The 24,380-nt window shown below is 46.5% G+C and overlaps 10 protein-coding genes across 13 annotated transcripts; 5 read left to right on the top strand and 5 right to left on the bottom strand.

Annotated features, from left to right (window-relative positions):
• Window positions 1-493: 493 nt before the first annotated feature.
• Window positions 494-1,586, bottom strand: ND-30 (NADH:ubiquinone oxidoreductase core subunit S3). The gene is made up of 3 exons (XM_017233550.3): window positions 1,410-1,586; window positions 1,266-1,337; window positions 494-1,206 (listed from the first exon to the last, which is right to left on the bottom strand). Exons 1-3 carry the CDS (start codon window positions 1,471-1,473, stop codon window positions 551-553), a joined length of 792 nt encoding a protein of 263 aa, XP_017089039.1. The 5' UTR covers window positions 1,474-1,586; the 3' UTR covers window positions 494-550.
• A 137-nt stretch (window positions 1,587-1,723) lies between these two features.
• On the top strand, window positions 1,724-3,653 carry LOC108120058 (uncharacterized). Its single transcript, XM_017233549.3, has 2 exons — window positions 1,724-1,876; window positions 1,940-3,653. The coding sequence occupies exons 1-2, from the start codon at window positions 1,874-1,876 to the stop codon at window positions 3,515-3,517; spliced, it is 1,581 nt and encodes a 526-aa protein (XP_017089038.2). The 5' UTR covers window positions 1,724-1,873; the 3' UTR covers window positions 3,518-3,653.
• A 278-nt stretch (window positions 3,654-3,931) lies between these two features.
• On the top strand, window positions 3,932-5,569 carry rasp (protein-cysteine N-palmitoyltransferase Rasp). Its single transcript, XM_017233544.3, has one exon. It carries the CDS (start codon window positions 3,998-4,000, stop codon window positions 5,510-5,512), a length of 1,515 nt encoding a protein of 504 aa, XP_017089033.2. The 5' UTR covers window positions 3,932-3,997; the 3' UTR covers window positions 5,513-5,569.
• Window positions 5,570-7,724: 2,155 nt separating this feature from the next.
• Window positions 7,725-8,932, bottom strand: Asciz (ASCIZ zinc finger protein). The gene has a single exon (XM_043213779.2). It carries the CDS (start codon window positions 8,885-8,887, stop codon window positions 7,805-7,807), a length of 1,083 nt encoding a protein of 360 aa, XP_043069714.2. The 5' UTR covers window positions 8,888-8,932; the 3' UTR covers window positions 7,725-7,804.
• A 20-nt stretch (window positions 8,933-8,952) lies between these two features.
• On the top strand, window positions 8,953-12,505 carry LOC108132814 (LITAF domain-containing protein). Of its 2 annotated transcripts, none has more exons than XM_017252378.3 (3): window positions 8,953-9,083; window positions 11,450-11,751; window positions 11,818-12,505. In XM_017252378.3, exons 2-3 carry the CDS (start codon window positions 11,480-11,482, stop codon window positions 11,921-11,923), a joined length of 378 nt encoding a protein of 125 aa, XP_017107867.1. In that variant the 5' UTR covers window positions 8,953-9,083; window positions 11,450-11,479; the 3' UTR covers window positions 11,924-12,505. The 2 variants fall into 2 exon arrangements, with proteins under 2 accessions (XP_017107867.1, XP_070136204.1); XM_070280103.1 differs by lacking the exon at window positions 8,953-9,083 and adding an exon at window positions 10,351-10,369.
• A 184-nt stretch (window positions 12,506-12,689) lies between these two features.
• Window positions 12,690-15,127, top strand: LOC108132803 (tRNA (guanine(37)-N1)-methyltransferase). Its single transcript, XM_017252368.3, has 3 exons — window positions 12,690-12,783; window positions 14,375-14,536; window positions 14,592-15,127. Exons 2-3 carry the CDS (start codon window positions 14,375-14,377, stop codon window positions 14,763-14,765), a joined length of 336 nt encoding a protein of 111 aa, XP_017107857.1. The 5' UTR covers window positions 12,690-12,783; the 3' UTR covers window positions 14,766-15,127.
• LOC108132783 (tRNA (guanine(37)-N1)-methyltransferase) lies at window positions 12,809-14,347 on the top strand. 2 transcript variants are annotated; one of them, XM_070280119.1, is made up of 2 exons: window positions 12,809-13,980; window positions 14,026-14,347. In XM_070280119.1, the coding sequence occupies exons 1-2, from the start codon at window positions 12,927-12,929 to the stop codon at window positions 14,301-14,303; spliced, it is 1,332 nt and encodes a 443-aa protein (XP_070136220.1). In that variant the 5' UTR covers window positions 12,809-12,926; the 3' UTR covers window positions 14,304-14,347. The 2 variants fall into 2 exon arrangements, with proteins under 2 accessions (XP_070136220.1, XP_017107835.2); XM_017252346.3 differs by having other exon boundaries at window positions 12,810-14,345.
• On the bottom strand, window positions 14,969-15,911 carry LOC108132794 (protein G12). Its single transcript, XM_017252357.3, has one exon. It carries the CDS (start codon window positions 15,903-15,905, stop codon window positions 15,123-15,125), a length of 783 nt encoding a protein of 260 aa, XP_017107846.2. The 5' UTR covers window positions 15,906-15,911; the 3' UTR covers window positions 14,969-15,122.
• A 256-nt stretch (window positions 15,912-16,167) lies between these two features.
• MnM (myomesin and myosin binding protein) lies at window positions 16,168-21,866 on the bottom strand. The gene is made up of 4 exons (XM_017252300.2): window positions 21,504-21,866; window positions 20,216-20,979; window positions 18,716-20,150; window positions 16,168-18,660 (listed from the first exon to the last, which is right to left on the bottom strand). Exons 1-4 carry the CDS (start codon window positions 21,583-21,585, stop codon window positions 16,607-16,609), a joined length of 4,335 nt encoding a protein of 1,444 aa, XP_017107789.2. The 5' UTR covers window positions 21,586-21,866; the 3' UTR covers window positions 16,168-16,606.
• Window positions 21,867-22,272: 406 nt separating this feature from the next.
• Window positions 22,273-24,264, bottom strand: Agpat4 (1-Acylglycerol-3-phosphate O-acyltransferase 4). 2 transcript variants are annotated; one of them, XM_017252280.3, is made up of 5 exons: window positions 24,162-24,264; window positions 23,561-23,732; window positions 22,959-23,494; window positions 22,539-22,896; window positions 22,273-22,478 (listed from the first exon to the last, which is right to left on the bottom strand). In XM_017252280.3, exons 2-5 carry the CDS (start codon window positions 23,724-23,726, stop codon window positions 22,399-22,401), a joined length of 1,140 nt encoding a protein of 379 aa, XP_017107769.1. In that variant the 5' UTR covers window positions 23,727-23,732; window positions 24,162-24,264; the 3' UTR covers window positions 22,273-22,398. The 2 variants fall into 2 exon arrangements, with proteins under 2 accessions (XP_017107769.1, XP_017107777.1); XM_017252288.3 differs by having other exon boundaries at window positions 23,561-23,727; window positions 24,162-24,216.
• Window positions 24,265-24,380: the final 116 nt, after the last annotated feature.

The following is a 24,380-nucleotide window of genomic DNA, read 5'->3' as shown; positions in this document are numbered from 1 at the left end:
TTGCTAAATATTTTATATGTGTGTAAGGAGGATTGAGGTGCTAGATATCAGGAAGAATATTTATCTGAGTGTGAACTACTAACGATATGGAAGTCTATAATGTTGAGCCCTATGGATTTCAAAGTGCGTTTCAAAATATTTAGACATTCTCTATTTAACATTTTCATTTTGAAATAACCTATTGAAGAGCTTCACAAATAATATTTCCAAATTGGTTAATTAGTTTCTAAAACTTCCAACAAAATCAAGTTTATTTTATTCTTCTAGAAACGCACTTCGATTCCAACTCTCTGTTTTAATCCAAAAATTAAAAAAAAAAAAGTACAAAATTCCCAAAAACTAACCCCGTTTCCTAATCGTCAACTTTGTTATTGTACATGTTTTGGTGATTTTATGAATGCGAAAATGAGCTTAATAAACTGTCTCTACTGAACTCAAAGAGTTGAATATTCAATTAACCCTCGAAGCGTTTTTTTTCGGTGTACTACATATCTCATTTGATGATCTCGTTTATTGATCTAATTACCATTTAACACGCCGACCTAGGGGCTTACTTCTTTTCAGGCTGTGGGGGGATCACCTCGGCTGGGGGATTTGCGTTACGGAAGTTGGGGAACTGCTCCCAGGGAGCCGACAAGTCAAACTTCCTGAACTCCTGGGCCAACTCCAGAGGTTCGCAGACCACACGTTTCTTCTCGTCGTCGTATCGGAGCTCCACGTAGCCCGAAAGTGGGAAGTCCCGACGCTGTGGGTGTCCCTCGAAACCATAATCGGTCAAAATGCGACGCAAGTCTGGGTGGTTGGCGAAGAAAACGCCGTACATATCCCAAATCTCACGCTCGTACCAGTTGGCCGCCTTGTGGACCTCGCAGGCAGAGTCCAATGGAGTCAGTTCGTCGGTGTAGGTCTTCACACGGATGCGCGAGTTGTAGCGCAGGGACAGGAGGTTGTAGACAACCTCGAAACGGTGCTTCCTGCAGGGCACATCCACGCCAGCAATGTCGACCAAGTTGGTAAACTGCGCCTGGTGGTGATCCTTGAGGAACTGAAGCACGGGGACCACTCCTTCGGGGGCAATAAGGACCTCCAGCTCGTCTCCAGAGGTCAGCTGGACCTTCTGCACATATTTGGGCAAGCACTCAGCCACATATCGACCGAAGTCGGAGAGATGTGACCTGGCGACGGCATCCGGCTTACGAATGGTGGCTATCGGAAGAAGATTGAAGCTGCAGTAATGTGAGTCGATCCATTTATCTGATACTCACGCTTGTCAGCTTTTTTATCTGCTGGTGGAGCGGTGGACATCCGCAGAGCAGCTCCTCCAACAGCTGGCACCACTAAATTATGAGATGAGGTTTGGATGTTAGAACAAAATAGAGCTAATAGAGCTGGGCAGGGCTTTTACTTACACTGTTTGGACGCCAGGGCAGCGACAGTGGCCCGGGCACCCAGATTCCTGATTAAGGCCGCCATTAGTACGAATTGTTTAGTTTAAATTCAACAATTTGCACCCAGTTTTGACAATTTATGTAATGCTAAAATGTCAATACAGTTGTTGTAGTTCCAGGGCTGGGAAATCGACGGGAGTTGACAACCCTGTTAGCTGTTTCGTTTGTGAAGTTAGGAAAGCAATTAATGTAAGAAAAAACTTCATAAATACAAAGAAAAAGTAAAAAAAATTATAACTAAAATATTTACAAAATATATTCCAATTTAACATCAAATTACATTTTATTTTTCAGCTGGAACGCGTGGAAAAGAGTGGCTAGTGTTGAAAAATACGATCCAAGGGGCAGTGCTGAAAAGCGTAGGGTGACAGTTCTTATAGCGACGCCACAATAGGAAATTGCAAAATAAATCAAAACAAACGAAAATGGTAAGTGGAATCCCGCAGTTATCCATTTAAATTCTTACGTGTTTTATCCCTTTCGATCCGCAGAATCATCTAAAGTGGATGGGGCACTCGTCCACGATAATGGACATCCAGCGCTCACTGCGGAACGATTCCCAGAGCTGTGAAGTGGTGCTGGCCTCCAGGGATGGAGTTCGGGTGCGCGCCCATCTCTTCGTGCTGAGTACTTGCAGCGACCTGATGCGGAACATTCTAGTGGACGTGCTCCCGGGGCAGGAGGCTACCATCATGCTTCCTGATATAAGGGGCGAACTTCTCGAAAGCATGCTTTCCTTTATATACATGGGAGAGACCAGCCTGCCCTCCGCGTCGCTCTCGGAGTTTTTGGAAGCCATCAATCTTTTGGGAATCAAGTCTGCCATTAGTTTTGAGTGCAATCCTTCGATTTCAAATCACTCCGCGGACGTAAGCTCAGCTAGTACGATGGCTGTGGAGACTGCCAAATCCATATCTGGTCTGCAGATAGCCCAGGCAGAACTTCTGGAGGACGAGGAGGAGGTCCCAGCCCCCAGTACCGTTGCAGCCACTGTCATGGCTGACCCGCCCACTCACTCTGCACGTTCGCTGGAATACTTGGACGTATACGACCCCCCGAAGATCACCTACTCCATCGAGCATATGGATGGAAACACAAGTGGCAATCAGTATATTCTTACGGAAAATACGGGAACCTTTACCATTACACAGACCGCTTCTTCTCTGAGCAAGCTAACAGACCCAACGGAAGCAGCGGCTGGTGTTGCCGATGCGGAAATGGCGGAAGAAGATGTTGACGCAGATGGGGATGGGGACGCGGATCAGGACCCAGACGTAGACCTTGCTGAAGACTCCGAGGAACCCGATACCCAGATTCTAGAAGAAGAGTATGTGGCAACCAATCCGCCTTTCGAGATAGAAAACGCAGGAGACATGGACGACGATGATATGCCCGAGGAAATTGATGAGGAAATTCTGGAGGTAAAACCACGTAAGTTTGGTGGAGGAAAACCACGCGGCCGCCGTTCAATGGGTGCCAGGACGACAAGGAGGTCATTTGGTAAGCACCACCAGCACCAGCAAGAGGAATTCGTGAATCTGAAGCGCGATATAAAGGATGATATTAACGATGCCCTGGACATGGCAGCAGATGCAGTGATCCTCGAGGGATTGAGCCTGCAGAAGGCAGCCGATCGATTCGACATCTCCAAAACGGTGCTGTGGCGTCGTGTGCGCACTAATCCAGCTTATATGCGAAACAATCGGGAAAGGCCTTCACTTTCGGAGGCATATGAGCGCCTTAAGAACGGAGACTCTCTGAAGAGCATCAGCCAGGACCTGCGTATCCCCATGTCCACTCTGCACCGGCACAAGGTACGTCTGTCGGCCCAAGGCCGTCTGCCCGATTTCGTGGCCTGTCGCCGCAGGGACACCACGCCGAAGGACGAGCTACGCGACAAATTGGCCAAAGCAGTACATGCATGCCTGAACGAGGGCATGTCCCAGAATCATGCAGCGAATCTCTTTGAAATCCCGAAGAGCACACTTTGGCGTCACCTTCAGCGCCAGGAGGACCGGAAGGTTAAGAAGGAGCAGCAGGACGAGTACGAGGACGATCTGTTAAACTAGAGTTTGTAGAAGCAATCTTTAGTTTCTTTTTTAGATTTATTTTTAAGCAGTTTACGCGTACTTTGTCCCATCAAAATGCATATAATACTAATAGCATGTTAATGTTTATAATCTAAAATAAACCAAACCTATCATATACGTTATTTTATCAATGAAGTAGTGTGAGAATTCAAGCACTAGGTAGTTCCCCCGAAATAAATCTAAGAAGCCATTATTGCTAAGTAAATGCGTGTGTGTAGGACGTCCCCTCAACGTGTTCTCCTCCATAGTTTCCTAATTATGAATTTAAATAAAAATAGAAAACCCTAAATAATATGTTACGAGTCTGGTGTTGGATGTAGGGTTTATTAATCTAAAAGGTTGGTTCGATTTCCTTCAGAATCTTACCAATTATTCTAAAGAGTTATGGTCACACCTTATTCCGTCCATGGATCAGAAATCAGCTGACAGGAATGAAGATTCCCCGGCGAAGGGTAAACAATGTCCAGGATACAACCTGCTAACCGATCTCTGCTGAGCAGGTTCGAGATACTCCTCTACTTCGGCGTTTACATTGCCTACATAGTGACTGGCCTGTACAAGATATATGGACTGAGGGATCGCATTGCCGGGGAGTCCAAGTTCCAGTTCTCGGAGGGATGGAGCCTGTATCCATTCTCGCAGCGTAGGCGAGATGATAGCAACGACGAGTTGGAGAACTTTGGAGACTTCATCGTTAGGTTTTGGCCCTACTACGTCCTCCATGCGCTCGTTCAAGGTTTAATCTGCTGGAAGCGGCCACGACTTCAGAGCTACGGATTTGCAGGAGTATGTGCCCTTGCACTGGGCTTAAACCTAGACTGGTCATCAGGACTCGTGGTGGCCACGCTGATTGGTAGCTACTACTTGGTTGCCTTGAGTTCCTCCAAGAAACTGGTGTGGCTTGTTTCTGCCGGATGGATTGTCTGCATAAATCTGATGCAGAAGAATGCCTGGTGGACGGATCGTGTGGGGTACTCGGAGTACGCCCTGGTGATAGTCACCTTGTCCTGGAGCTTGCTTAGAGGCTGCAGTTTCGCCTTGACCAGGATGCGAGCTAAAGATGAGGATTTGGAACGATATACCTTAATTGAATACCTCGGATACGCTTTGTACTTTCCCTGCCTGACCTATGGACCCATCATCAGCTACAGGAGATTCGCATCCAGGCGCGAGCAGCAACAGGACTGGCTGAGCTTTGCTGGCGGCATACTCCGCAGTGCTATTTGGTGGCTGGTCATGCAGTGTGCCCTCCACTACTTCTACATCCATTACATGTCGCGGGATGTGCGCATGGTGGAACTGATGGACTCTGTGTTCTGGCAGCACTCGGCCGGATATTTCATGGGCCAGTTTTTCTTCCTGTACTATGTGGTCACCTACGGTTTGGGCATAGCTTTCGCCCAGCAGGACGGGATCCCAGCGCCAAAGCGACCGCGTTGCATCGGAAGGATTCACTTCTACTCCGACATGTGGAAGTACTTTGACGAGGGCCTCTACGAGTTCCTATTTCAGCACATCTACTCGGAGATGTGCGGGCGGGGATCCTCGATAGGCGCCAAGTTTGGAGCAACTGCCCTGACGTTTGCCTTTGTTTTCGTGTGGCACGGCTGTTACACGTATGTGCTCATATGGAGTGTCTTGAATTTCCTCTGCCTGGCGGCGGAGAAGCTCTTCAAGGCCCTGACTTCCCTGCCAGCCTATCAGCGATGGACCCTCCGCTATTTAGGCCCAGTCGGGGCTCAACGCCTGTACGCCATGATGGCCACGCAGCTCTTCATTCCAGCAGCATTTTCCAATGTGTACTTCATCGGAGGCCAGGAAGTAGGAGACTTCCTAATGCGAGGCGCTTACCTAAGTGGCGTAGGTAACTACATGGCGCTCTGCTTCTGCAGCTACTGCTTCTTCCAATGCTCCGAGCTCCTTATGACCAAGTCGAAAGACAAAAACAACTTACCTCGCAGAAAGTCTGCTTAGATATTAAGTGAAAAGTGACTTATTTTGTACCATTTGTATTACGAAAGTATTTTGAAACGAGTACAATTAAATAACAGTATAAGAAGACTTACTTTATGTCCTTCCCCTCCTTGAAAATGGCTATATCTTTCCCAATTCTCATCCGATTTCCAAGCGGAGTACCTTAAACGATTTCTGGATCGATTCGCCACCGTTCTGCACCAAAATCCTGAGACAAAATATTTTTTAGATTTTTTGTCCATTTTTCGTGATGGGACCCCTTGAAAGTGGGGTTTTCCCCTATAGCGTCCACAGTGAAGGCTATATCTTTGCCAATTCTTATCCGATTCTCAAGCGGAGTACCTTAAACGATTTCTGGATCGATTTGCCACCGTTCTGCATTAAAATCCTGAGACAAAATATTTTTAAGATTTTGTGTTCATTTTTCGTGATGGGATCCCTTGAAAATGGGGTTTTCCCCTATAGGGTCCACAGTGATGGCTATATCTTTCCCAATTCTTATCCGATTCTCAAGCGGAGTACCTTAAACGATTTCTGGATCGATTTGCCATTGTTCTGCATTAAAATCCTGAGACAAAATATTTTTTAGATTTTTTGTCCATTTTTCGTGATGGGATCCCTTGAAAATGGGGTTTTCCCTTATAGGGTCCACAGTGATGGCTATATCTTTCCCAATTCTTATCCGATTCTCAAGCGGAGTACCTTAAACGATTTCTGGATCGATTTGCCATTGTTCTGCATTAAAATCCTGAGACAAAATATTTTTTAGATTTTTTGTCCATTTTTCGTGATGGGATCCCTTGAAAATGGGGTTTTCCCTTATAGGGTCCACAGTGATGGCTATATCTTTCCCAATTCTTATCCGATTCTCAAGCGGAGTACCTTAAACGATTTCTGGATCGATTTGCCATTGTTCTGCATTAAAATCCTGAGACAAAATATTTTTTAGATTTTTTGTCCATTTTTCGTGATGGGATCCCTTGAAAATGGGGTTTTCCCTTATAGGGTCCACAGTGATGGCTATATCTTTCCCAATTCTTATCCGATTCTCAAGCGGAGTACCTTAAACGATTTCTGGATCGATTTGCCATTGTTCTGCATTAAAATCCTGAGACAAAATATTTTTTAGATTTTTTGTCCATTTTTCGTGATGGGATCCCTTGAAAATGGGGTTTTCCCCTATAGGGTCCACTGTGATGGCTATATCTTTCCCAATTCTTATCCGATTCTCAAGCGGAGTACCTTAAACGATTTCTGGATCGATTCGCCACCGTTCTGCATCAAAATCCTGAGACAAAATATTTTTTAGATTTTTTGTCCATTTTTCGTGAAAAACCCCTTGAAAATGGGTTTTTCCCTATAGGGTCCACTGTGATGGCTATAACTTTCCCTATTCTCATGCGACCGTGTGGAAAGGTAATGCTCTCAAGAATCCATCCAATTCTTGACTCTATTGACGGGTTATAAAGAGGTAAAAACAAAAAAATTTTTTTTTTTTTTTGAATTTTTTAATTATTTTTAAAAAATATGGTGTTCCTAAGTACCCCATATGAGAATCGAGGAGGAGGGCACTTTTTTTTTTATTATTTTTATTTTTTTGTTTAATTGGGTTCTATTCTATAAGAATTTATATATTTTGAATATATTTATAAGAAAATGGTATGACAGTATATTCATTCATACATCTTGGCGCTATTTGCCAAAAACTTCACAAAAACTAAAATCTGCTTGGAATTTTTATTCAGAATGATAGATAATGGTTCCAGAAGTCATTTTAATCATCCCGCAGAGGCAGAGTTATAGCCTTTGCTGGGGACATACTGGCATTCCCCGTGTTTTTGCAGGGGACCCCCTACAAATTTTGACAAAAAATCCAAAAAAATATTTCCCTCCAAGATTTTTTTAGATTTTGGATTTCTAGATCGATTTGCCACCGTTCTGCATCAAAATCCTGAGTCAAAACATTCTTTAGATTTTTGTTCGATTTTTCGTGATGAGAGAAACTAGTTCGCGTAGAAACAGACAGATAGAGGGACATGCTTAAATGAACTCAGGAGGTGTTGCTGATCGAAAACATATATTCTTTATAGGATCGGGGATGTCTCCTTTACTGCGTTGCACACTTTTGATCAAAGTTATAATACCCTCTGCAAGGCTATAAAACACAACTGACCTCGCGAAAAGGCTGCCTAGATATTAAGTGAAAAGTGACTTATTTTGTACCATTTGTATTACAAAAGTATTTTGAAACGGGTATTAATAATTAACAGTATAAGCCGACTTTCATGTCCTTTATCCTTCCCCTCCTTCAGCATTTTCCTGCCAGTCTAACCACCTGGTTTGTGTGTATGTAGAGTTTTCCAGGAATTCCAGTTCGTTCAGCATCTCCTCGCAGGTTTGTGTATGCTGGGTGTTGTGCAGGTTATCTGGCCAGTAGGTCTGTGTTTGGATGTGAGATAGGCCCAGCTCCTCGAACAGTTCGTCGCAAGTCTGGGTGTACATGTGAGCGGATGTCTGAAGACCGAACATGGACTCGTTTCCAGGATAGGTCGGGAAGTTGCTCTCTGCTGGCGGTGGGGCTGGATTCTGACTTTGCTCCTGAACTGGGGGTAGTTCCTCCTCTGGTATGTCATCTGTCATCGTGCCCTGATCCCATCGCGTCTCTGGAGTCTGCGTCTCAATGTCGCGCAGCAATGGGGCCAGAACTTCGTTCTTGATCTCGTTAAGATCATCGAACTCTGTCTGGGTCTCAATGTCCAACTTCTGTGACTCGATTAGTTCCAGATATTCAATCTGCAAGGTGGGCAGATAGCATAGGATTTGCTCCTCAGGTACGGGATCGGGGATAGGTTCCGAAGGCGGAAGTTCTGGGACTTTTTTCGGAGGTGGATTTAACTTTTTCCATGTGTTCAGCGAGGGTATGGAAACCTTGTTCGTTGGAATATCTGCAATGTGGTTCTTCCGTCGCATGTGCGTCCTCAGGGCAGCCTTGCTGTTGTACGTCAGCTCGCAAACAGGACACTTGTGCTCCAAGCACTCATGCTTCTCCAAGTGCCGCTGGAGCAGGAACTTCTCGCCACAGCCTTGGCATTCGAAGTTTTTGTCCAGGTGGCTCTTCTGGTAATGCTGTCGTAGCAGCCGCAGACTGCTAAAGCTCCGGCAGCCCTTTCTCTCGATATGGTAGATGCACTGCTCCACGGGGCAATGATAGGCGGTGGGCTCAGGTGTCTTATTTGATGGTATGACGACCTTGTGCCGCTGGCGGAGGTGCAGCTGGTAGTGGCTCTGGTTTCCGAACACCAGATTGGGACACTGGTCACAGCGGTGCTCCCGTACGGGCTGTAGTTCGGAAACGTCTGGAGTAATTTGTTTCATCTGCACCAAAACAATAACAAAAGGACCACCCTAAAGTTTGAATCAGATGTTTATCGAAGATTGCAGTGTGACCAGACAGCGATAGGTAGTGGATTTTGGAGAGAAATACCAATATCAATAGCACACCTGGTTACACGGATATCGAATTAATTTATTGAAAGTAAACACGTAAAAGTCTCTCGTAACCAATTTCGAGGTAATGCCACTTTCGAAATAAAAATTAAACTCTTTAAATTGCAAAGGTGTAAGCAATCATAAAAGGCATTTAAATAACGGCATTTCAAAATCCTTTTACTGTTGCTAAAATCAGATACTCCTAAGATTAAGATACATATGTATCTTCCCGTGTATATACATATGTTTTGGTTATGTGCGTGTGCTCAAAATTTGCATAAATATGAACTGAATTTACGGGTATATCGCGGATACAATTGAAAGTGCGATTGAAAGTATAGGAACTACCCTACATCTATAAAAGTTGGTCGCAACACGCCAGTTTGCATTCCAGCCTCACCTGAACACACACACACACACCTGTTAGGTGTTGCTCTTGTTTTTTTTTTAGCCGTCCCGCCCCCTTTTTGCTACCGCCTACAAACGCGGCTATTTTTGGCGCGACTACGTCATCTGTAGCATCAATTCAAAACATCTGGTGTGAAGATAATGTGCGCGAACTATCAAAACGAAACCACATCATGGAGCTGAGGGGGGGACCTGGGGTTAGGCCGTTTCAAAAGGCACCCGCCCAAGGCCGCCCAACCTCAAGCAGATAGTTGTAGTTTCCAGTAATTGCTTTCTGCGGGCTGTAATTATGCTTTTCTTAAAAAAAGTTAAAGATCAAAGTTGAAGTTGTGGAACAACCTACCTTTGAACAGAATTCATTATTATTTATATTTTCAAAAGGCCACACATCCACTGTGTCTGAAATTAACACAAAGGCTAAAATTAAATACATATTAAGACGTTTTTTTTCAAATCTCTTCTGTCAGACCTTGCACGCACAGACATACACAGCTGAATTCTAATTTTTATAATACCCTCTCTTAATGTCTTAAGACTTTGTGGTTTCAGAGAAATAAAAGTTATCAGATATCATTTTTTAAAAGTGAAATTGAGTTCCATTTCCCAAAAGATAAGAATTTCCCTTAAAAACAAACTAAAAGTATTCGAACCCATTAAGAACTTCTAAGAAAAGAGGACATAAATTAAACAATTATTTTTATTAGTTTTCATAGTCATATAGACAATAACTAGAAAAACTTTTTCAACAAAAGCCAATTAGCTGGATGTCAAGTTTGAAAGAACCAGAGATTCATCTGAGCTGAGAGATAATTGTCTGACGTAACCACTGTAATGCAGTATCTGTAAGATTGGTTGTCGTGCCTGTGGCTGAAAATCGTCAATTAGTGTCGTCAGTCGGTCATACGCCTCTGGTCTTTATCTCTCCATGCGCGGAAAATTTGGAAACCCCAAAATAGTGACGTATGCGATTGCTAATTTCATTATCGTGTTGGCCGAAATCAAGTATAAACCGATTCAGAGTTGATTCAGCAGCTTGGAAATGCATATCGCCCACATCCATCATCGTATCCAGCATTGAATCGAATCTGTAGTTGTTTCCGCCAAGTGCATCAGCTTTTAGCCAACTGTTGGCGTTCTGGCCAAGACATCTGGTTCTCGGCACTCGGCCATATCTACTTCCGCCTGCAACTTTGAGTTTCCATGTGGATATCTGACTGTGCGGGTATCTGTTGCATGCCAGCCAACGGAGAAAGTTGGCCTGGCTATTGGATGAGGGGCAGGTCATTGTCCATAGTGCCTCGCTAAAAAGTGTTTGAATATTTGTCTATTGGGTCAAATATTTGTTTAAAATCATTGCCTGCCAATTTCAGTAACTTATCTGAAGCGAACAATCATCAACCAGAAACTCCAAACACGCTTCCAATTACCTACATGAGTACATACATACTCCCTTCATGGAATTCAAATTGCTAATTGCGATGTGACCTCTTTTAGATGATCAAGCCCTGTCCGCGTTTCCATCAAAGTACACTGACGAAAAATGCTACCCACCTTTAAGTCCAAAAACCTCAACCTAACTCAACATTTTGGGAAAGAATCACACTAATCTAATCTAATTTATTGTATTTTCTTTATATGTATTAGCATATATATTTCAGAATTGTCTTGCAGGGTATATATATGTGGATGTCTCTTCAAGAGAATCGCATAATGCTCTTCTCTTTGATAGATTCGATTTGTGCCAAATGAGTAAAAGTGACTCATGGCTGGCCATAGGGCTGTGATCTATTTTTAGTCCTTGTTTTTTTTAATCGCCTCTCAGTTGGACATTTACCTTTATTTTGAAACAGTTCTTTATTAAAAAAGTGTATAAACTTATCAATAAAATACTTTTTTAAAGGTGTTCCCATATAAATTATAGTATTTTTGAATAGAACTCTGATTCAGATTAAACAATTAGTAGCCTCAATTGCCAGAACGTATTGCACGAATCTCCAATTAAATGATTAGTTTATTTTCTCTTTTAATTTTCCTTTTTAGAACGCCAAGTGCATTTATTAATCTACCAAAATGAGCAAACCGGGCAGCAGTGCGCCACCGCAGTTCACCTATGTGCCGCCTCCCTCGGCGCCACCGTCCTACCAGGAGGCCGTCGGCGGGGTGAAGCCTGTGGGTCCCTACACGCCGGTGGCAAACACCACGATTGTGACCACTGTGGTGCCCATTAGCCGCACCTCGACCCACATGATCTGTCCGTCTTGCCATGCTGAGATCGAAACGACGACGCGCACAGAGCCTGGAATGATTGCCTACTTGTCTGGATTTCTGATTGCATTGTTCGGGTAAGTGGGCTGCATTATTCATAGTCCAAGAACGTGCATTCATTGAATCTTTCTTATCTTGTTCAGTTGCTGGCTGGGATGCTGTCTGATACCCTGTTGCATCGACGACTGCATGGATGTCCATCACACGTGCCCCAACTGCCGGGCGTACCTGGGCCGCTACCGTCGATAATTCGGCCCAATCCCAATCCAAACGAATCTGGAAGCTCCAATATCACCGTGGTGTAGGCGGCTTACTTTAAGAGAGCGTTTTGCCTTTATTTATTTAATTGTAGAAATGTCATTCGGATTCCGACGAGACAAGGCTTCCCCTAATCTAACGCTAACTTTTCTAAATTGCTCAACCCGTCTTACCCCCGTTTCGATCGTTTTTATTTGGCATAAGCTAACTCTTTACCTGTTGATTGTACGTTTCTGCCACAGACTAAAGATAGGTATATATGTATGTAAATTAAACGGTCCAGCCATCCGCGGATAGATTACTACAAAAATGAAATAAACTTGCTTTTGTACGCAAACTCGGCCCGGAACCATAAGCACTTTGAGACGCGCTTATAAATATCAGCACAAATTGTAAATCCATTGAACTTCGGCCCTAGTTTTGTTGCACATCGATGGTCAAGCAAGTGACCTAAATTAGTTTTTAGTCATTTTAGCTAAAGACAAATACAAGATATTTTTGTAACAATTTGTAAAGAATCTTCAGCGAAAGTGCATATTGTACACTATAAAAGCTAATCCGTGTAAAAATTAATCACTTAATCTTTTATTCATAATTGAATTTTTATTTTTAAATAAAAATAAAATGTGACTAAAAATTGTCCAAATAGGTTTAATGGGAGATGTCCTTTTAACTAAAAGGTAGTTTAATTTTTAAAATATTGGGAGAGTATACATTTTAAAAAATAAGTGTGACCGCATAATATGTAACGGAAAACGCAGAATGTTTATCGATTACCTCTGGAATCTCACCATTTTGTTTGGCTTTAAAAAGGAAGGAGCAAATTCTAACGAATTTCGGAATTTTTAAAGGTACATTGGGTTTTGTTTTTGCATTTTATGAAACCTAAGGTAGTGCCACAGACAGTTGCATAGTTAGAAGTTAAAAGCAGCACGTTCTAAATCATCTGAAAGGAGAAAAACTGAAAATTAGAACCACACGTGCTTGGATACCTATGGTGACCAGAGTGAGGGTTTCGGAAATAACGATTTTATCCACCCGTTTACGTCACTACTTTCGAAACATGGACTGCTTGGACCTCCAGCCACCTGCCTCCGTTCGCGGAATGCAGGAGCTGCAAAGGGAGCGGTTCCAGAAGAGTGTCCCCATTCCCAGATTGCGTGTACCTGAGTCCCACGTCCAGCTGGTGATGCCTTTGGTCAAAAAGTTTCTGCTTAAAATGGAGCACCTGCATCCTGTGAGGGCGCTCGAAGCTAACCGTGAGATCCTTCTGCATCCGACACCCGTTAAGGACTGGGACTCTCTGCCCACTGAGGAGTTGCAGCAGAGGGAGGTGACCAAGGAGCATTTTATTGTATCGGACCTAGAACTATCCTATGAGAATTGGAGCGCCAACGAAATACTGAAGAGCGTCCTGCCGGCGGAGGAGGAAGGCCTCACCTCCTACTCCCGCATCGGCCACATCGTTCACCTGAATCTTAGAGATCACTTGCTGCCCTACAAGCAGCTAATTGGTCAGGTCTTTCTAGACAAGCTGCCCAACTGCCGCACGGTGGTGAACAAGGCTGCCACTATAGACAACACTTACCGCAACTTCCAACTGGAGTTGATCTGTGGAGAGGAAGATTACCAGGTGGAGACCAAAGAGAATGGGGTGCCTTTTGAGTTTGACTTTTCAAAGGTGTATTGGAATCCACGCCTCTCCACAGAGCACGAAAGGATTGTAAAGTTGCTAAATGCCGGAGACGTGCTCTACGATGTCTTCGCAGGCGTGGGGCCTTTTAGTGTCCCGGCGGCCAAGAAACGCTGCCATGTGCTTGCCAATGATCTAAATCCAGTGAGCTTCCAGTGGCTGCAGCACAATGCCAAAAGGAACAAGTGCTTGTCCCACATCCAAATGTTTAACAAGGACGGGCGGCAGTTTATTCTGGAAGAGCTGAAGAAAGATTTGCTGAAGCGCCTTTTGGAAACTGACACCACCTCCTATTCCATCCACATAACCATGAATCTTCCCGCCATGGCAGTGGAGTTCTTGGATGCTTTTAGAGGTATTTTTAAGGAGGAGGAGCTGAGTGACCTCCCTAGTAATGTAGTTTACCCCTTGGTCCATGTTTATTCGTTTGCGAAGGGAGAAAACACCAAGCAGCTAGTGCAAGAGCTGGTTGAAAGCAATCTGGGCACCACCCTGGATGATGAACTACTCCAGGGCATCAGTTTTGTTAGAAACGTGGCACCCAACAAGGATATGTACAGGGTTTCCTTCAGGCTCTCGCACAGATTACTGACAACTCCCAAAGAGGCCGTCTCGGTAGCCTCTAGGAAGCGAAGCGGCGAGGAGGAGGATGTGCCCACCAAAGTGAAATGTGTTTGATATTTAAAGGAAATAAAGCTATTACTTTATTTAAAAACCATGAACCATGTCTCCTCTTATTCTATTTTCAGATGGGTCGCAACAAGGCGAATAACAAAAAGGTGGCTCCCGGGGCAGGGAAGCCAAAGACTCCCCTGAACAAGTCCAAGAAGGCCAAAAATGTGTTCAAGGTGGCCGACAGCAACAAGGGCAAAGGCAAGAAGCCCAAGGAGGTGCAGGGAAAGCTAAAGCAGGTAAGAAGTTATGGTCTCTAAAATAATAAAACATTAAACTGGGTGTAATTTCTAGATCAAGGAGTCCGTCAAGGCTAAGCAGGAAAAGGTGGATGCCAGCCTCAAGACGCTGCACAAGGATCTGGTGGTGAAGAAGCCCAAGGCCGCGGTGGCTCCCATCAAGAACCAAAAGAAAAAGGCGGGAAATGCCCAAAAGGTGTCCGACACGCTTGGAAAGCTCAAGTTTTGAGCAATCAGAAGGCTATTGAATTAGTCTGATTTGCGATTTACATAGAAGTAGTTAGTCCCATTTATTGTTAAAACTAGAACAAAGATCAGGCAAATATACCCCATGGCTATATCAGCAGTGATGGGAAGGTCTACCTCCTAGAGATTTGTACCTTTACCTATTAGGAAATTAATGTTTTATCCAAAATAACAAAAAAAAACTACTTGTGTTTAGTTTCCTGCCCCTTTATACACATACGATTTGTAATATATTTTAAATTCCATTTAAAATTGTATAATATTTACAATGCCTAGGTGTCTCCTTTGACCATGTCCCAGACCATGTGTCTTTCCCATCACTGTGCATTAGCTGAGTCCCCTAAACCGTCACTGTGTTGGAGTTATTGGGGGGCACTACTGCACCCGGGATTCGGGTTGGAGCAGGGAGAGATGCTGGAGCGGGTGTGGTGGTTATGTTTACGACATTCCATCCAAAGAACTGACGAATTCCAACGTCCAACTGGACAGTGTCAATGCCAGCGTTCTGAAGCTGGGTCAGTAAGCGGGTAACTTCCGCCGAAGCCACCCAGCGATCGTAGACGACCCGAAGGCCCTGGACTCTGGACCAGAACTGGGAGAAGATGCCCGGCTGCATAAGTTTCGCATCGATGTGTGCTCGAATGGCGTATATGGGTACATATAGCTGCGCCTCGTTCAGGAATCCTTGCCAGCCGTAGACCGTGCCAGACCAATAGGGAAAGCGATTCAACAGTGGCACTTTCAGCTCCTGTTCCTCCATTTCCCAGCCGCCACCAGAGGCGAGAAGTTGCTGGTCCACCCACTGCAGGAAGAGGATGAGCTCCGGCTGGGAAAGCAGACGCCAGCGGGCTGTGACGGCGTCGTTGCTGTTGATAATCCGGACAAAGGCCTGGAACTGGGCATCGTTAATGAGGTAACGCACCGCCAGTTGCTTCAGCTGCTTCCACTGCACTAATAGTTGGATCGGCTCCAGGTCCTGGGTCAGAGTTGGCGGCGGAGCTAAGGTTCCGATGGGAAGAGGGGGATACTGTCCATTGGGTGGTCCAATCAGTTGAGGTGGCCACTGGGCGAGGGAGCTGCTGGCCAGCGAGATCAGAAACAGCCAGCCCAGAGTGAAAGCCATGACTGAAGGAAGATGACGGATCCCCGAAAATATATCGCCCTTTATATATCATTCCCAGATTATCATCTTCTGATAACAAATCCCCGGAATTTGTCGCAGCAACATCACTGTTTACACTCGGCGGGATCTGATAAGCGTTCTTCGATCTGTTTATAGTTCCGAGATTAGCTCTTCTCCCAGCAGCATCTCCAAATCCCCCACGGAAGTCTCTGATATTGGGTAAACAAGGGGCTAAAATTGTCCAAGAGAAAGTACTCAGGTGTACGAATTTATAACATGCTAAGCTTTATTTTCAAAGTGAATCACCAAACAATCCAACGAACACTTCATAACATCAGGATGTACATAGCTCCACATACATACACAAGGCAAAACCAAACTTGGGATGGGGATGGGGGTTACGAGATGGAGGATTACGGGAATATATTGCAGTCCTGGCCAAATGAATGATATCCGAATATTGAAAGGTTAAAGCAAGCAATGGTTACATGGGAATCCCGAGAGGATTGAAAAGGATTTACGTATACAGTTTGGGGTAAATGGATAAGCCATGAGCTGGGCATGAGAATGAGGATGAGGATGAGAACACCTTCAACTTTACCTTAAGACATATTAAAATAAGTCGTATGTAATAATAACTAACTTAACCGATAAACGCATGTGAGTGTGATTAGGGGATGGGATGGGATCTGAAGGATCTCCTAGCTGCCATCCCCGACCATCCGGCGTCGCATCCAGCCGGGTATGTAACCCCTAACGGCCTCACCCAACTGTCGGTAGATGATTAGTCCTAGGATGGGCAGCACCAGGCGGGTGTCTTTGAACAAGTAGACATAGCAGGCCACCAGGAAGAGGACCAGATCCGTGCAGTAGCTTAAGGCGGAGCGCACCTTTTCGTGGGCCTGCTCCTCCGACTGGAGTAAGGCCAGGGCGGCTGCCTTCTCGAGAAGATCCCGGTCGGCAGCAGAAAGGACAAGTGCTGTCGAGGGAGTAGCCTCCAGAGCGGGTGCTCGACTAAGTGAGGCGTCCCGCGAACGAGTGCTGGAAGGCACCCGCCTCTTGATCACCCTCTTCACCTTCACCAGGCGAGTCCTGCCCCTGGCATCAGGACGAGCTTCGACCATCTCGCTCATGACGCTCTCAGTTTCAGACTCGCTCTTATTCTTGGACTTGGGGGGTGGTACAATCAGCACAGTGGGATACTCCGGCTCTTCGTCGGGCTGCTCATACGGTTGCTGGACAGGAGAGTCCGGCCGAGGTTGCTCCTCCGCTTCAGGAGCCTTGTGAAGTGCCAGGTTGCTGGCAGCATCTCGGACATGGACGAGCTGCTCTCGCTCCGAGATGGACAGACGGCGTTCCCGGACCACTGGCGGAGCCAAAAGCATGTCGTCGTTGCTACCGAGCCTCTTCTTCAGTTCCGCCTTGGTGGAGGTCAGCAGGTCCTCCTCATCGGTTTCTGCCGCAGCCTTTGCCGCTGCCCGCTTCAGTTCATCCCTGTCCAGGTAGAGCGGCGTGTGGTATCTGTGGGAGCTGCCCACCTCGCGCACCAGATCGCTGTAATGGTCCACCGCGGCGTGGGACTCCTCCTGCATAAGACGGTCTTCTTCCTGACGTCGCAGCTCCTCCTCCTCCTTGGCCCGTCGCTTTGCTTCCAAGTCGGCCGCAATAGCTGCTGCGTTTGTTTTCTCCAAAGGATTGGATATCTCGGCGTTAGCCTCCGTGTTCTTTTCGGTGGCTGATCGCTTGTCCCGGCTGAAGAAGGACTTGATGCCCTTCGCCAAGTCCATTTTGAGATTACTAGGATTAGTGGGAGGCACTGTCGGAGGGGCTGAAGCGGTAATCGATTCCTTGGCAGGTCCAGTGGGTTGAGGACTAGGTAGAAATTCCACGTTCTCGTTGGAGGATCGTTTCAGAATGGGTTTTGGCACGAAATCGGGGCTTGGGAGTGGCACTGGACGAGTCAGGACCACGGCTGCCTGCTCCGGAGTAGGCGCCCGGTAGGGAGTGAACGTTCCAGATGCCATACTGCGTGGATGATAGGTTTCCAGATCCCGGGGACTCGGCGACCGAGTTCGTGCCAGCAGCTCCATCTTAAACTTCTCAATGGAGTCCTGCTCCGAGGACGCAGTGCTCTCCGTATAGTCGGATCCAAGGTCACAGCTCGACTGTTGCTGGAGCTCCTTAGGCGGTCGATACTCCTCGTCCTCGTCGTAGTCTATGTCTTCGCTGTCGTCGGCCGTGCTCTCAGTAAGATGTTCCTCCTCCAAATCCAGTTCCTCCTGCTCCAGCTGCTGTCTAGGCTCGGGACTGGGGCGCGTTTCCAAAGGCAGCTGTCCTGTGGTGTGGATGCGCGACAGATTCGATTCGTTGACATTCTCCCTGGAATCCCATTTGCGTCCCATGGACACCATGTCCGCTGACTGGCGACGCAGCTCGCTCCTTCTTTCGAAGGAAACCCGCTCAGCCTCCGAAATGGAACCGAGGCGCTTTCGAAGATTGGCCGGCGGCTGGTGAGGTGGATTGGCCAGCTTTTCTTGCGATGTCTTTCGCGATTTGGAGGCCTGTTCCAGTTCTACAGCCTCATAGAACCTGGCCATCGCCCGCTCGTAAAGAAGCTCTGTAGAGCTTACGGAGCGACGGAGCGGGAAGGTGGTGTGCAAGTTGGTGAACTCCAGGAAGGCCAGGTCCGGAGCCGAAATCGAAATGGGCGGCGGCTGAATAGCGTCCTCCAGGTCCAGCTCAAAGGAGTCTTGTTCTGTAAAAAGTTAGTATGTAGTTTCCTGGAGTCCTTAACCTCCCTTGATACTCACTGTCCTTGTCCTTGACCTTGCTGTTCTTATCGAAGACTACGAGCATAAACTCATTGCTGGTATGCACGTCATCGTGTTTGTCCGCCGTCCTGGAGAATCGCCTAGAAGTAGAAGGAGCTGCAGCTGGAACTGGAGATGGAGATGGAGAGGAAGGAGCTGGGGATCGCATCGGTGGTAGCTCCTCTTGGGGCGTTGGAGGCGCACTGATTTCTATAGTTGGCAGCTTTTCACCAATCACTGCAGTCACCCCTGAAGCCACCGCCAGGGCCAAGGAGGGTACATTTCTGGCCGGGCTCAGGGTTTGACCGGAGAAGCGCCGCACATTCTGATTGACCCCCAACTGGACAGGCTCCGCACTCCTGAGCAAAGCTGGTGTGGATTTGATGGGCTCCGGTGGCGTGGGACTTTTGCGAAGGGGAAACGGTTGCCTCTTGTTGGGTGGACTCAGACTTCTCTTCCGATTGGGAGAGGATTTCTCCAGCTTCTCTTTGGGTGGCGTTGGCAGAGGCTGAGGCTGCAAAGGGCTTCTGTCCCTGGGAGCCGACGCAGGCTTCGGGTTGAATAGTTTGAGCGGCGAAAGGGTCGGCGACTTTGGTGGCTTTGGAGGCGATACCTTCTCTGGTACTAACACCTTCTCCACGGGGGCCAGAGTAGTGGTGACCAGGGTCAGGTTGAGCTTCGGATTGGAGCCAGCGGTCGTCGGCTTGGCGGCCAAGTCGGCGCTGCTCTGGGAAGGACTCTTCCGCACATCCATCTTCAGAGCCTGATCCGAGGTGCCGTAGGACATCTCGTGATGCAGCTGCTCGTTGTCGATAAGCTGAGGTTTCGGCTTCCTCTTCGCGCTGGGCGACTGCTTGGGAGACATTCCAGTCGCGGCATCGGCATGCGGACGTGGTGGCGAGAGGGTCTTCCGGCGTGGAGGAACCTGCACCGACGAAGCACTGCCCTTGTTTTTGTCCTTCTCGTCCCCAGCAATCCGGATGGCTGACTTGGGTTTTGTGATACCCCTCTTCGGATCGGGTATGAAGAGCAGTTCAGACTCCCCGGAGGGCTCACTCAATCCGTAAGGGTTCTCTGCCTTCACCCGGAACTTGTACTCGGATCCCTCGATCAGATCGTGAAGCGTTGTCGTCAAAGCCCGAGTGGTGGCCGCCTTCAGCCAGACATTCCAGCCGACGCGGAAGTACTCCACAATGTAGTTGCCTATCTTGCAACCACCATCATCTAGTGGAGCCGTCCAGGACAGGGTAGCCGACTTTCCAAAGGACATGTTCAGCTTTGGAGCTCCCGGTGGATTGGGTCTGGCCGTCACAGTGACCAGAAACGAGGTAGTATCTTCGCCTAGTCGGTTCCAGGCCTTCACCATGTACTCACCACGGTCCTCCCGCTGGACATTGTCGATCTTGAGCAGCGAGTTCTTCTCCGTGTTGGTGACCTAGCGGAGAAAAGTTAATTTTTAATTTAAGGATATATGATGTAATTTGGAAGGATGTACTCCACCTCGAAGCGTCCACCTGGGGCAATCACCTCGCCCTCGTGAAGCCACGTGATGGCCGGCGGCGGCTGCCCAGCCACTCCTACTTTCAGTCGCAGCACCTCCTCCGCTTCCACAATCAGACCATCCTCGTAGGTGCGTGGAAGGCGAATCTTTGGCGGAGCCTGCACCATGAGCCGGGCCTTGGTGACGACATGACCCGCCCGGTTGGTGGCGGTGCACTTGATTTCTCCCTCATCCGTCAAGGCCACCTGGTGGATGACCAGAACACTGACATCGTTGTCGTTGACGATCTTGGTGCGCCGGCTACTGAAGATCTCGTAGCCATCCTTGAACCAGTTGATCTCCGGCGGAGGTTCGCCCAGGATGCGCACCCGGAACTCAATACGCTCATCCTCCACAGCATCTGTGTCCACCAGCTCGTCGATGAAACGGGGCACGGTGATGGCGTTCCTCTGAAGAGTCACCGTCAAAGGATCAGACAACTCGCTGGCATCGGACCGCCCAACGATGTTCTCGGCAAAGCAGCGGAACTGGTAGCGCCATCCAGGCTCCAATCCACTGATGCACACATCGCACCGAGCCACTGGAGTTGGTGTGGCCCGCACCCAATGCGGGGAGCCCATGCGTCGATGTTCCACGGTGTATCCGGTGATGGGGGAGCCGCCATCGTGAAGTGGACGATCCCAGCGTAGGTTGACCACGTCTGGCTGTTGCTCCGGCAGTGCTAGTGGTGTAAGTATGGGTCGTCCTGGCGGGGAGGGTCGTTCTGAAAAGGGATTACAAGATGGGCAGAAATCTATTTAGTTTTTGAAGACATTTCGGGTTTATTGAAGATTTAAATATATCTGAGATATAAATTTAAAAATTATTTGAAAAACAAAAGATTCTTATTTTTTAAAAGAAGATAAATAGGATTGAAAGTAACCAATGCACTTGGCAGTGCTCGAGTGGCTTCCCAGCATAATGTTTTCCTCAAATTCCGAACAACAACATTACTTTGACGTAGCAAGTTTTTGGGGGCACATAGCCGGACGGAGAGACAGACGGACGGACAGACAAAGCGGACGGACAACCAGAAGAACACTGAACACAGAACACAACACGGCAACCACTGAGTGTGCGATTGGATCTATTAATAGATGCATTTCTAGCGCTCCCACCAGCCGACATCTATGCTATGTGGGCTCCGTCGTCCGCCTTCGACCTGCCTCTGATCCAATAGAAAAATATTTGTATCTCTTGCAGGCCACCAGCGAATGATGGGATCCTTTCCGGATTATTTCTACTTGCCTGCAGACTTCCAGGTGACATTCTTCTTGGGGCGCCCGCTCTGGTTCTGATGCGTGTGGAGCTTGCCCGGCTGATTCCCCATTTCGAGGCGTTAGAATTTAACCTATTTGCAATTGTGCTTGCCTATACAGAGGATCTATATATAGACAGTCGAAATTAACTTGGGACACTCGCGGACCCGTCGAATATTTATCGCCAATAGAGGCACCGTATTTGAACCGAAAACTAAGAAGATTTATTAATTAAAATTGAAGTTTCGTTGTGATTGGCTTTTGTTTCCAAGCGTAGCCATTTTTGCGGCGTTAAATAATCCGTTCGTACATCCTATTCTCCGGTCCGATCCACAAGCGTTTCAAACGCTTCTCTTTTCGAAAGCTTTCTAAACTTTTTTTTTTCAAAAAACCAAATTTTTGAAAGCCAAATATCGGATGCTGTCGATGATTCGGATGGATATCGATAGGTAGCATAACTATAACGATCCTGATCGGTTAATCCTGTTAGTAACTTTTAGTAAAAGAAAAGTGTTCGTTTAACTAGGCCCTAATCTTATTATAATTTTTGAGGAGCACTTAGCTTTGGTGCACTTTAGTTATCAAGTAATATTTTTTAATCAAGCAGTACTCATTAGATTTGTGATTTAATAAATCTGATTAAAATCATTTTCAATGCGACAAGGCTTACGACATTTCAATGCGACAAGCAACTATAGTAACAGTCTATTGATCGAAAAAATGTTTTTAATACCTTCTGAAAGAGTAAAGAAATAATCTTATTAATCAGTTCATTAAAATATTTATTCAGTTGGTTTTTATTTTATTTCTAAAGATTTTACAGTCCATTTTTCGATTAAATCATGAAAAAATGTCACCGAGTATATAAACTCTGGAATAGGATTCTATTTCTTGGCAGAAGTTCCATAGGCGGAAGCCTTGCTGATTTTGGAGGCATTCACGGCGTGCTCCATGAGGCCATAGACTGTAAAAGACTCATTAGGTTAAATAGTTGACTCATAAATATTGCATTTAATGAACTTACATCCAGCCAAGATGGAAAAGACGGTGAAAAAGCCAATCCAGTTGCCGGCAAGCAAGGAAGTAACCATATAATACAGAATCAGGAGAGTGGAAAAGCTGGCCCAGCCAATAAAGTTGAGCAGAGTGCTCAGACGCGGCTTGTAGATCTTCTCCGGCACAGCCTTGACCCCGGAGGTCTTGAAGAAGTCGCCTGTCTCATGGAAGCTGTCGATGAGCTTGTCCTTCTCCACGTAAAAGTCCTGCATCCATTGAGCAGCCTCCTTTTCACCTTCGGGAACCACACTCAGAGGAACGCGGCGGATGTACATGTACGGCTCCACAGCCTCTCCGTTCAACTGAGACAACATGGTGGGCTTGGGCTAGAAAATCACAGATAATAATTAGCTATCCTGGACATTATACGGGACTTGGGAGCACCCACCTCAGCAGTACGCTTGAAGGCCAGATTGATGTCGTGGATGCCAGGGCAAATGCCGCGCATGGTGGGCAGACTGGTGATGAATCCCTTGGTGCGAGGAATGAGATGGTGCTTCAGGATGGGCAGGCCACGTTCCTCGGCAAACTTCACGGACAGCTCGTGCTTGGCCGGAGTGAAGCGAGTACCCTCAGCATTCAGCAGTAGCCACACGGGATCCGGGTAGGAGTAGACCTCGGTCAGTTGGTTCTTGATCACGATCTTGTCCTTGTCGAAGTTGCGGTCCAGGAAGATGAACTCAGCCATCCACCAGACCCATCCCAGGATCGGGACGTAGCGCAGCATCTTCTTGGCATAGGCCTTGGTGTTGCCCAGGTTGCCCAGCTTGTCGGAGATCATCCAAGCGGTCAGCCAGTCGATCTCGTAGGTGTGGTTCATCAGGAGCAGGGCGTGTTCCTTGCCCAGGAAGTACTTCTCATCCTCGGGATCGATGAAGACGTGCAGTTTACTGCCGGCATACCATTCGGCGACACAAACCAGAACTGGAAATTGGCATCAATACTTTGTAGTCAAAAATTAAAGTTTAAAAGATTTTTAGATCAACTTACTGCCGTAAAAGGAGTAGGTAAGGTAGTACATAATACTCCTGGAGAGTCGCTTGTCGAAGGGCCTCACCAGAACGATCAGGAGAAGCTGGGCGATGTTGACAAAGAAGCCGCACGTGAAAAAGGTCACGGCGATCAGCAGTCGCCCCAGGCCCTTGTAGTTGCCCATCCTAAGCTAAAAATAAATGAATTAATATTAAAGAATCACTTTACCGGAATTTACGTAATGTTACTTGAGAAATTCGGTATTCCACTACGGAAATATGGAGTTAATAAATATGTCTAGCAAGCGATATCGAAATAATTATGGCCCCAATCAAACTTTGCACCCAATGTATCACGGACGTACCGAGTTGCTTGAATTATAAGCACTGTAAAAGCACACACAGGTAGACAGTACCTACTTATATATAATTATATAGCTTGGATTAAAGATGAAACTGGTAATTAAAAGATCATAAAAGGTTCGGACTTATCCACCTTTAAATACTTTAAGTGTTTTTCTTCTTCACAGGTTTCAGATAATTTCACAATTGTTGTCTTTTTGTCCACCTTATAGATAGTCTCCTGTAGAACACACACACACACACAGTGACTAACTCACCTATATTTGGGGATCTTAACAAATTGGAGACCAGAAGTCACAACTTGTGCTACCAAACGACCGAATCCAACTGAATGAAATAAAAATTTCGTTGGCAAGTTGGGCCCCGGTGATAAGGATCTTTTACACCCCAAAAAAAACCTATAAACCGATTCTATTAATCAGCTATTATCAGTTTTGGGGGGAACCAGCAGAATAGCTTATCTCGCAATATAACGA

Source organism: Drosophila bipectinata, chromosome 3L (assembly GCF_030179905.1).
Source record: "Drosophila bipectinata strain 14024-0381.07 chromosome 3L, DbipHiC1v2, whole genome shotgun sequence".
In the NCBI taxonomy this organism is placed as follows: domain Eukaryota; kingdom Metazoa; phylum Arthropoda; class Insecta; order Diptera; family Drosophilidae; genus Drosophila; species Drosophila bipectinata.
The sequence above is the reverse complement of the archived record's forward strand: the minus strand, read 5'-3'. Positions and strand labels throughout refer to the sequence as shown.

Coding starts and splice junctions, on each gene's coding strand:
- ND-30 (XM_017233550.3), bottom strand. CDS start 1,473: ATGGCGGCCTTAATCAGGAATCTGGGTGCCCGGGCCACTGTCGCTGCC. Junction 1,338..1,409: donor TGCCCTGGCGTCCAAACAGT/GTAAGTAAAAGC, acceptor CTCATAATTTAG/TGGTGCCAGCTGTTGGAGGA. Junction 1,207..1,265: donor AGATAAAAAAGCTGACAAGC/GTGAGTATCAGA, acceptor TTCTTCCGATAG/CCACCATTCGTAAGCCGGAT.
- rasp (XM_017233544.3), top strand. CDS start 3,998: ATGTCCAGGATACAACCTGCTAACCGATCTCTGCTGAGCAGGTTCGAG.
- Asciz (XM_043213779.2), bottom strand. CDS start 8,887: ATGAAACAAATTACTCCAGACGTTTCCGAACTACAGCCCGTACGGGAG.
- LOC108132814 (XM_017252378.3), top strand. CDS start 11,480: ATGAGCAAACCGGGCAGCAGTGCGCCACCGCAGTTCACCTATGTGCCG. Junction 11,752..11,817: donor TTTCTGATTGCATTGTTCGG/GTAAGTGGGCTG, acceptor TATCTTGTTCAG/TTGCTGGCTGGGATGCTGTC.
- LOC108132783 (XM_017252346.3), top strand. CDS start 12,927: ATGGTGACCAGAGTGAGGGTTTCGGAAATAACGATTTTATCCACCCGT.
- LOC108132803 (XM_017252368.3), top strand. CDS start 14,375: ATGGGTCGCAACAAGGCGAATAACAAAAAGGTGGCTCCCGGGGCAGGG. Junction 14,537..14,591: donor TGCAGGGAAAGCTAAAGCAG/GTAAGAAGTTAT, acceptor TGTAATTTCTAG/ATCAAGGAGTCCGTCAAGGC.
- LOC108132794 (XM_017252357.3), bottom strand. CDS start 15,905: ATGGCTTTCACTCTGGGCTGGCTGTTTCTGATCTCGCTGGCCAGCAGC.
- MnM (XM_017252300.2), bottom strand. CDS start 21,585: ATGGGGAATCAGCCGGGCAAGCTCCACACGCATCAGAACCAGAGCGGG. Junction 20,980..21,503: donor TGTCACCTGGAAGTCTGCAG/GCAAGTAGAAAT, acceptor ATCCCTTTTCAG/AACGACCCTCCCCGCCAGGA. Junction 18,661..18,715: donor CAAGGTCAAGGACAAGGACA/GTGAGTATCAAG, acceptor AACTTTTTACAG/AACAAGACTCCTTTGAGCTG.
- Agpat4 (XM_017252280.3), bottom strand. CDS start 23,726: ATGGGCAACTACAAGGGCCTGGGGCGACTGCTGATCGCCGTGACCTTT. Junction 23,495..23,560: donor TACCTACTCCTTTTACGGCA/GTAAGTTGATCT, acceptor GCCAATTTCCAG/TTCTGGTTTGTGTCGCCGAA. Junction 22,479..22,538: donor CTTTTCCATCTTGGCTGGAT/GTAAGTTCATTA, acceptor AGTCTTTTACAG/TCTATGGCCTCATGGAGCAC.